The 10,393-nt window shown below is 33.0% G+C and overlaps 1 protein-coding gene across 1 annotated transcript; it reads left to right on the top strand.

Moving 5' to 3' along the window:
* Positions 1-1,169: 1,169 nt before the first annotated feature.
* Positions 1,170-3,614, top strand: LOC143619195 (expansin-A1-like). The gene is made up of 3 exons (XM_077091191.1): positions 1,170-1,317; positions 2,059-2,371; positions 2,994-3,614. The coding sequence occupies exons 1-3, from the start codon at positions 1,185-1,187 to the stop codon at positions 3,298-3,300; spliced, it is 753 nt and encodes a 250-aa protein (XP_076947306.1). The 5' UTR covers positions 1,170-1,184; the 3' UTR covers positions 3,301-3,614.
* The last annotated feature ends 6,779 nt before the right edge of the window (positions 3,615-10,393 follow it).

The following is a 10,393-nucleotide window of genomic DNA, read 5'->3' as shown; positions in this document are numbered from 1 at the left end:
CCGCTGCCTACTCACCAACTCCTGTCATACCACGTGCACAGCCGGCAGTTGGTGGAAAAGGAATAGTACACAGCAGGCGTGGTCACTGTCAGCCGCTGCCTACCCACCAACTACCAGCATGGCACGTGCGTAGGCCACAGTTGGTAGAACAGGAATATTATTCAGCCGGCTATACCCTCTTGGAAACCTACCTTCGGCTATAAATACCCCAAATGGTATGATCATCTCATCTTCTCTGGTATCTTACATTTTATACCTGATATCTGCTCTAGCAATCTCTTAATATACATTTATATTAAAGAGCAATCTAGTCTGATTCTCATGCCGGAGGGTGGTCACAAGGAGGAACCCCCCCCCCCCTTCTTAGTGACGAGCTTACGGTGTCTGTTTTACAGGTTATCAGAAGAACCATCTTTGCCGGGTCTAACCCCTCGTGGGAAACATCTATTTAACCCTCAGATTGTCCGTAATCTGCCCGGGCCCGATTAGTGTTTCTTCAACAATGAATAATTTTAATAAAAAATATAGCATTGACAAAACTAACAAATTAAATTAATCTCATGCATAGTTGAATTTTGAAATTCATAACCAAAATCAAGAATATATGTATTTATAAAATGTTATTAAATTTATTTCGAGAATACCAGCCAAAACCTTATAGCATGGAGAGTCGACTGAAAAAACTTAACTAATTACATAATAATTTTATTAATCACCAAAAAGTTGTAGGTACAGATATTTATATAATTATTTGTTTCAAACTTTTTTTAACCATGTTTGGAACCACTCAAATACTCGAGTGAAATTTCTTAAAACGGCATGTCAACTGTATATACCGATTTGACGTTCCAGGCTTAGGCTTGGCTCTTTCAGGAATAACATCAAAAAAGAAACTCAGCGTTATGAAAAAACCATCAAAATAAAAACATATGATTGAAAATGAATTTTTAGAGGTTTCACAACTCAAGTGGGCTTTCATTTTATATTTAGACTATTACAAAATATTATAAAGACGGCCCGCTACAACATTTTGAATATTTTCCAAAGTGGTCCACCACAAATACCCTTTTTGCCCTTTTGCGTTAACACTCTCAAAACCACCTCTATTTATATGCAACATATTCTACAAGTTTTCTTCACCACCATCTTCACATTCATTCATTCACTCACACACACACACATTCATGGCTTCTTTAACTACTTTAATGTTTTTCTTTATGGGTTTACTCTCAATTGTCACGGTGGTCAACGGTGACGGTGGTTGGGTCAATGCCCATGCCACCTTTTACGGTGGTGGTGATGCTGCTGGCACAATGGGTATGGTTTTCTTAATATTAATTTTAAAGATTGTTATTTATTATTAATAAATTGTTAAGGAGTTAAGCTTAGCCAAGCCTGAGTTTAGCTCGTAACTAATTTTCAAACTCTAGCTTGGTTTAGACTCTGCTACTTTATTGTATTATAAAGTAATTTATATGTAAGTACATTTGTTTTTATTTTCTACTTATACTTATGTTTTTTTTTATTTAACATAATATATATCATTTAGCTATTTTTATTACCTTTTTATATTTTATGTATTAAAATAACTATTATAATATATACAATATAAAATATAAATATAAAAAGATGATGAAAATAGTTAAATAAGGCACATTATGTTATATCAAAAATTTATAAATATAAATATAAAAATAATTCTAATTAAATATAAAATAATATATATTAAACGAGCTGAGTGTGAGCTGAGTTTGACCTTGAAAATTTACTTATGAGCTAAACTCGGGCTTGGCTCCGCTTGGCTAATTCACTCTCCTGAGCTCAAGTTTGAAAATTTACTTATATTTTAATTGTAATTGTTATTAGATTTTTATATAGTTATTATAATATACAAAAAGATAATATAAATAACTAAATTTATATATTATGTTATATCCAAAGATTATAATTATACAATAGTTGTTAATTTTTTATTTACATTTATAACTCACAAAGTCACAATGTATACAATTGTTACTTTTTTTTTAATTGACAGAAAGTTTGTTATTAATTTAACAGGTGGTGCATGTGGTTATGGTAATTTGTACAGCCAAGGCTATGGTACAAACACAGCAGCATTAAGTACTGCTCTGTTCAACAATGGGTTGAGCTGTGGGTCCTGCTTTGAGATCAAGTGTGTGAATGACAACAAATGGTGTTTGCCCGGATCTATTAAGGTTACTGCCACCAACTTTTGTCCACCAAACAATGCCTTACCTAACAACAATGGTGGTTGGTGTAACCCTCCTCTTCAACACTTTGATCTTTCTCAACCTGTGTTTCAACATATTGCTCAGTACAAAGCTGGAATTGTGCCTGTTGCTTATAGAAGGTAGTGATTTCCTAAAATACCCCTACCAACCAAGAGTATTTTGATCATTTTCTTAGTTTTTGTTTTTATAAGTGTTTTAGTAACTTTACAATTTTTTGTCTTTCTAGGTATTTTAGTATATGTAGTAATGTAGAAGCATAATAATAATTTAGTTATACCATGTTAGTACAAAAACAGTATCAATTAGTCAAGTACAAAGCTAGATCCAACATTAGTAGAAAAATAGAGATATTTCCCAAAATACCCTCGAACAAGGGTATTTTTATACTTTCACAAGAGAAATTTTGTACCTTTAGAAACATTTATTTTACAAGGGTATTTTGGTACTTTAGAATGTTTTGGTACTTGTATATTTTAGTCTTTTTATATACATTTTAGATCCAACTTTAGTAGAAAAATAGAGATATTTCCCAAAATACCCTCCTCGAACAAGGGTATTTTTGTACTTTTAGAAGCATTTATTTCACAAGAAAATTTTTGTACTTTTAGAAACATTTTTTTACAAGGGTATTTTGGTACTTTAGAATTTTTTGGTACTTGTATATTTTAATCTTTTTGTAAGAATTGTTACATTTTAATAATTAACTTGTTTTACTAATTTTATTTTTTTGGTATTTTTTAGAGTACCGTGTTTGAGAAGGGGTGGAATTCGGTTTCAAATTAACGGTCATTCCTACTTCAATTTGGTGTTAATTACAAATGTGGGTGGTGCGGGTGACGTGCATTCGGTTGCAATCAAAGGGTCAAAGACCGGATGGCAACAAATGTCAAGAAATTGGGGGCAAAATTGGCAATCCAACACTTATTTGAACGGACAATCGCTATCTTTTATGGTCACTACAAGTGATGGCAAAACTGTCGTGTCCAACAATGTTGTTCCCGCGGGTTGGTCTTTTGGGCAGACATTCGCAGGTGCCCAATTTCATTAAAAAGACATTTTTACCCTTAATGGGTAGTAGGTTTAGTGGTCACCTAGTATTTACTATTGTAACTTTTTTAGCAACTACAATAGGTACTACAATGGCTATGGGCTTAATTTCTAAGGGCCTTTTAGTCATTTTGTTTTTTTAGGATACTCTATTATTAAAAACGGTACCCTAGTTTTTAAGGTTGGGTTTTTGTGTTGAGGGCAGTGGTGGTAATTTACACCCGCCAGAAGAGGAATTGACTTTTTTATCCTTGGTGTTGTGCATTTGGGATTAGGTTATGATATTGTGGTGTCTTTGTTTGAAATGTTTTTAAATTTATGAATGAGGTGTGTAAGTTGTAAGTTTAGGGTTTTTATATTAATGTAAGGTGACTACCCTATCTTAAGGTTGTTTGGTGTGTTTTTTAATTGAAAATATAATGTGTGTTGTACTACATTAATGGAACTATTATTGTATGTTTTTTTTTGGGTGTTTCTATTGCTTTAACTTGTAATAAATATCAAATAAATAAAAGTAGTACTTCCAAGTGCTTTTTATCTCTAAGTTAGTCGAGTTGAAATTGATTGCTTATAAATAATAAAAACATAAGCTACTTTGTTTGTTGGATCATAGAGAAATCCCTTATTGAGTTCTCATGATCTTTTTTTTTTATAATTTGTGAAGAAACACTAAGTGAACCCTGGGCAGATTATAGATAATCTGGGGGTTAAGTAATGTTTTTCACGAGGATGAGGTCTAGCAGAGAAGGTTGTTCTTCAGGAGACCTGCAAAACAGACACCGTAAGCTCGTCACTGAGAAGGGGGGTTCCTCCTTGTGACCACCCTCCGGCGTGAGAATCAGACTAGATTGCTCTGAATATAAGTGTATATTAAGAGATTGCTAGATAAGATTGAGATATTAGATAATGTCCTTACCATTCCAAGGTGTTGGAGTATTTATAGCCGAAGGTAGGTTTCCTAGAAGGTACAGCCGGCTGAATAGTATTCCTGTTCTACCAACAGTGGACTACGCACAGACCATGCTGGTTGGTGGATAGGCTACGGCCAACAGTAAAGGTCGGCTGTATACTGTTCCTTTACTGCCGGCTACGCACTGTTCCACCAACTGTAGGCTGCGCATGTCCCGTCGTAAGGGTTGGTGAGTAGGCAGCGGCTAATAGTGACAAACAGTACTAGAGGGTGCTCCTCCTCGTATTGTTGTCGGTGAGCTGTCACCCTGTGATTGGTTCATGGGCTGCTCTGGTCAAATTGTCTGTTCCGCCCATACCTTAGTAGGTATAGTACGAAAGACCTTCCAGAAGCATACGGACTGGCTCATTTAGGCGGGAGTATTCCCGCCTTGCTCATTCCTTCATGTGACTACTGAAGTAGCTAATGCCTTGTGCGTGTAGCCTGCTGTTAGTGCGGGTAGCCTTCCCTGATGGCTTGTATCCGCAGCTGCGGGAACAGGCGGGGTACTTCACCATTGGGAGGCTTTCCCTGCGGGTACAGCTGGCGTACTGCGCGTAAGGTTCTTTGAGCAAGGTGGGTCCTGCTGGAGCAGTTGGTCATTGCGCAGACTTCCCTGTTCAAGGTGAGTCTTGCGGGTCCAACTGTGCTCTGCTGGGACCTACCTCTTCAATTTGGTACTTCTGTTTCTACTAAATCTTATAATAAAAAACGTATTAAGTGACTCGTGGCTTAACTTGTATCGTTGTTGCCTCGAGTTCAATAGAATTTATTTACAAGAATAACTGTAAATCTTTATACCCTATCAGTTAAAAATTAAAATTTTTGATCTGGTGGTTTAGATACTTGCAAGTGTAATGTAAAATGAAATTTTAGTTGTCAAAAAAATTGTTTAAGTTTCTTTTTTAAAATAAAAGAATATTTGATTAAAATCAAAATACTATTTAACTATAAGTTAAAATATTTTTATCACATGACCAAAACCCTAGTCAAGCTTTTAAAAAATAAACTAAATAACGTGATAAATAAATTTTTTTGCAACACGTGAAGGTTGAAATAGTAAGCGATTTAAGAAAAACAATATAAAATAAAATTATAATTACAGTCCAACAACATCAACTTTGTCGATACAACTGACCAACAACGTAATCGACCAACTTAGATAAAGAAAGTTAAAAGATACATTATTCAAGGGATTTGTTAAGAATATTGCTTCTACTGTTCTTTTTACTAAATGTAGTTCCGCAAACAAACTAGTTACTTTAAATATATCTACTTTTACTCATGGCGGGGGGGTGTGTCCAACTAATTAAGTGTACATTTAGCCTCAATTCATATTTAAAGTTGTGCTAAATGTATTCCATTTAACCACATATTGGGCAATGTTTGGCTTCACCTTTCAATTGGAATGGTTGTATACTTGTTTGTTCAAATGTGTTTCAACTTTCAATTAGACAACCTGGTCTTGTCATATGAAGACCACCTAGACATTAGTGAAACATGGTCAACAAATTCAGTTATGCAGCAAGTAAAGGGCACTTTGGGAATAGTGGAATGCCTCAAATCCTAGAAATAAGAAGAATCTTTGACCAAATCTCATTTTCCAACCATATATCATAAGTTTAAAAAAATAATATAATTGCATAGTTCTAGGTTTAGGCCTTTTAGGTAGTTGATATGTAGTTACACACCATTTAATTAAAGATCATATTTTTTATCATTAAATATTTATGACAAAAAAAAAAACAGGTAACCATGATACTAAAAGTTATGTGGTTTTTTAAATATAATTTTTGGACTCACTCGAATCACTTTTGTGCAATTTTATGTATTTTAGGCGTTTTGGGTAGGTGATATGTAGTTACATACATTTAATTAATGAGTATTTTTTTTATTAGTATAAAAATTTGATTATGACTAAAAAATAAAAGGGTGAGCATGGTTATAAAAGTTGTGTAGATTTTATATATAATTTTGTACTTACCCGACCGGAATAACTTTTGTGCAATTTTATGTATTCAACTGGTCCATTGGTGAATCTATGGTGTAATCTGTTTAGTAACAGTTTTATTTTTTATACATAGACAATACTAAATAGCATTATCAAACTTTATTGTGTTTAAAAAGTAACGCTTTCTAATATAGGATAATGATAAATAGATCCGATGTTTAAGAAGTACGCTATGGATCATATCATAACTTGAGAAAATAAACAAATATATACACATTTGAAAAAACAATCATACAAATTTAAAATGGTCAAAAGTTGTAAAGAATTGTTAAATGGACATCCTTTAAACACTCTATATTTCTACTCACGTCACTTTTTAAATATATTTGAATAGGGAAAGGTTCATATGCATTTTAGTCTTAACATGAGAACGTAGGAAATAATATCAATTTATAAAAAAACGAGAACATAAGAAACAATAGCAACTACAATACCAATTTACTTAAACAAATATTTATAATAACAAAGAAAAAAACCTAAAAATTACAACAAAAGAATCAAAATCAAGAACAAAATAATAACAGCAAATACAAGCAAATACTTATATCAGCAAAAGAAAAAATCTAATAATAACAACAAAATATAAATAAGCAAATACTTATAACGTCTCATAATAGAAAATTAGCAAATACGAACAAAAAAATAACAGCAAACACTTATAAAAATAAACTCAATAATAACAGCAAATCGGTTCTCACTATTTTCATGTTAAGAATAAAATGTATTTGATCATGTTTCTATTTGAATAAGCATTGTTATTTCACTATTAGATACGTATATAAACAAATAGAAAACAAGAATCATATACTAAACAACTCTTAATAACTTTTTATCGGCGTGACATAACACTTACACATATCCTTGTAAGATCCAACCCTCTTTATACGCCAAGTGAATGGCGTTAATGTGTAGTTTTATGACAAAAGTAAACATAGATTATTCATGTTACAATTGATATGAGAGGTCAATGTACTATTGAACGAAGATAACTAAAATGCATTGATGGAAAACCTTTTGTGAAGATAAAATAAAAAAAAATTTAAAAATTAAAAATGTGATATGTAGGATAGAGGTGCAAAAAGGATATGAACCCGGAACCAAACCTGAAAAAAAAACTTGAACCGGTTTTTTTTATCCAGAACCGGTTTTTTGATACCCGGGTTTTAATGTCCGAATCCGTACCCGACCCTACCCGTAGGGTACGGATAGGACATGCATTTCAGTACCAAAATCCGTACCCGGAACATGACCCAATTTATACCCGGTAATACCTGAAAACCAGAACCGGTTCCATACCCGGAGCCGAGTTTCTCCAATGCCCAAAACCAGGTTTTTCAAATACCGATCTATATCCAAAATTACCTTAAAATACTTGGAAAATACCTGAAAATATCCATAAAAAGTGCAACCTCTTAAAAAATCCAATCTATAACTGAAAATACTCGGAAAAAAGCCCAAAAAACCCCGACAATAGGGTATTTCAATACCCGGAAATAAGATATTCAAATACCTGGTTTAGAATACCCAGCTCCATACCCGACCCAAACCCGATTAGAGTTTGGTTTTTAGAGACAATACCCGGACCCGGACCCTGGCCGGGATTGCCAATACCCGATTTTCCAATACTCGATCATATCGGAACCCGGTTTCATACCCGAAACCGGGTATTTAAAAAACCCGATTTGTGCACCTCTATTGTAGGATGCTTTTCAAATTATTCAAAACATATGTTTATTTGTGATGGGCTTATTCTTTAATAAGTTCAAGCCCAGTAATTTTTTTCTCAATTACAAAATGAGCTCGATTATAATGAAACCATAAAATGGGCTTCTTGATTGATGATATTAGCCCGCATTAGAAAATCATGTGACCAGAGTCACCAGACGTCCAGAACCTTGATATTAGAATTCTTTTTTCATTCATATTTTCACAATGATGCAAAAGAATCCATTTTCATAACAATAAAAAAATATATATAAAAAATGGTCAACTTGGCTAGGGTTGATCAGCCTATTTTCTTTCTATTTATTTTAATGTTTTTTTAATAATAAATTAAGTTACTTAATATAATTGTGAAGATAGATTTACATTACACTTTTTAAAAGGTTCAAGTCCCAACTAATTAGTGTGTTGAAGACTGTTTATTTAACTATCAACCACACATGCTTACATTTCACTTACTAATATGTTGATAGAAAGATGGCTTGATTCCCCCATTCACTTCACACATTTCACTAAACATTCGCGTAATTATCTTTTGTCACACATAGAAACGCAACTTAAAAGGCACAATTTAATTACGTAAAAAGCTACGAGCCCCAAAAAATTGAACGAAAACGTCTTGATAAACTAGATCATGTGACACACCACCTATGTCAAATTGACGGATCTAAATTTCATCATATCGAGTCCAATGATTTCCCACAATTTTTGTAATTCAATCTATTTCCTTCTTATTATAAAACCATGAATCTTTAATGCGAGTTATTAAACACTTTTTTTAGCGAGTTGAATAGTTTTTTAAAATTTAAAATAGGGTTGTATAAACTAAATTTCTCATAAATTTATTTTGACAGACTTTTTTTCTTTTGAACGACTAGATGATACCATACATATCCAATTATTAGGCTATTACACCAAATCTACATCAAACTAAATTACACAAACCCGTCATAAGCGGGGTGACATCAAGGGGAGCTCATCACTTAACAAAAAAATTTCTCTTACACATTTGTGCTTCCGTTGCGTCACAATGATTATATAAGATTAACTAACACTAGGGGAATTCTTGAAAATAATTTCATGATTTCATAAAAATGCAACATATGCATAGAAAAACAAGATCAAGCCAAATACATCAATAACAATTAGTAAAAGATTATGAACAAATTATTGGTTCACAATCTCACTTTCTCATCACCATTAGCACTTAATCTTGATAAATTCAAGAACCTATCTCTCCTTCCCATGTTGTTCAACTGTTTATTTTACATACTCATCTACATCAAAAGTTGCCAAATTAAAAGTTAAATTAAAAAAAAAACCATCTTGATTGATAATTATGTCAAAGAACACTTCATTATTGAATCTTGTTCAATGTTCATAATTATGATGTCTCATGGAACTTCATTGATCTTGACATGGCCGCAGGGTTCGCTCTCAAATTGGCCAACACACTCTTGCCAAAATCCGTTTCATCACCTTCGTATCGAAAGGCCTAAAACATTGCAAAAATTCTTCTATTAAAGATTGTAATTTCAACTAATTTAGTTACGAATAGGTTGATTCGGGTTGAATTAATGCCAATGGTCAATAAAAAGCTCGAAACGACCCAAGCCGTTAGGGAGCTACTACTAAAGATCGGATCAATAAAAAGCTCGAAACGACCCAAGCCGTATTGAGCCTAAGCTGAGCCCAAGCCTCAAATAAAATTTAGTTACTGAGCCCGACCCTCAAATAAATCTCAAATAACTAGTGTATATTTAAGTTTGAACTCTTTTATACTTTTAGGTATTAATGTGATAGTGTCAAAGCATAGTCTAGCTCAAGCCAAGCTTTGGCTCATTTAAGCACTGAACACGAGCTTGAGCCAAGCTTAGGTTTTCTCAAAAAATATATAATAATAACTTAAAATGTAAATGAAAAATAATTAATAATTAATTATAAACAACCGTACCCTCGAGCTTGAAAAAATGACTCACGAATAGAGCTCCGACTCTCAGGTTTAGCTCATTTACACTTCCCCATAAATTCCCAAAATAATTCAACCAAAAATCTTTGTAAAAACCAATTTTGACACAATACAACTCAAACCCAAACAAACTCATAACCAAAGTTTTCCAAAAAAAATCAAAACTCTTCTCTCACAAACACAAATCACAACCCATTACCCAAAACTAAATTATGGGTCTTACTAAACCCGACCCATTTGCAAATGGGTTCAACCCAAAACTATATAAATTACCTTAACACCCTTGGAATACTTCCTTTGCTGATCATCTGCTGCTTGTATTGTCTTCCCCAAAATCTTGTCTCTTGTATCTGACATTATTACTTTAATAATGTTACTAGATTATTATTAACTTATGTTATGATGTGTTAAGTGATGAATGTGTTATTATGTGTGTGTTAATA

This window comes from Bidens hawaiensis, unplaced genomic scaffold, assembly GCF_021521415.1.
Source record: "Bidens hawaiensis isolate Kalapana, Puna unplaced genomic scaffold, B.hawaiensis_p1.1 tig00002414_1, whole genome shotgun sequence".
Classification (NCBI taxonomy): domain Eukaryota; kingdom Viridiplantae; phylum Streptophyta; class Magnoliopsida; order Asterales; family Asteraceae; genus Bidens; species Bidens hawaiensis.
This window is presented reverse-complemented; position numbering and strand designations above follow the sequence as displayed.

Excerpts from the sequence above, each read along its gene's own strand:
- LOC143619195 (XM_077091191.1), top strand. The coding sequence starts at position 1,185 with ATGGCTTCTTTAACTACTTTAATGTTTTTCTTTATGGGTTTACTCTCA. Across the intron at positions 1,318-2,058 it reads TGATGCTGCTGGCACAATGG|GTGGTGCATGTGGTTATGGT; the intron begins GTATGGTTTTCT and ends TTAATTTAACAG. Across the intron at positions 2,372-2,993 it reads GTGCCTGTTGCTTATAGAAG|AGTACCGTGTTTGAGAAGGG; the intron begins GTAGTGATTTCC and ends GGTATTTTTTAG.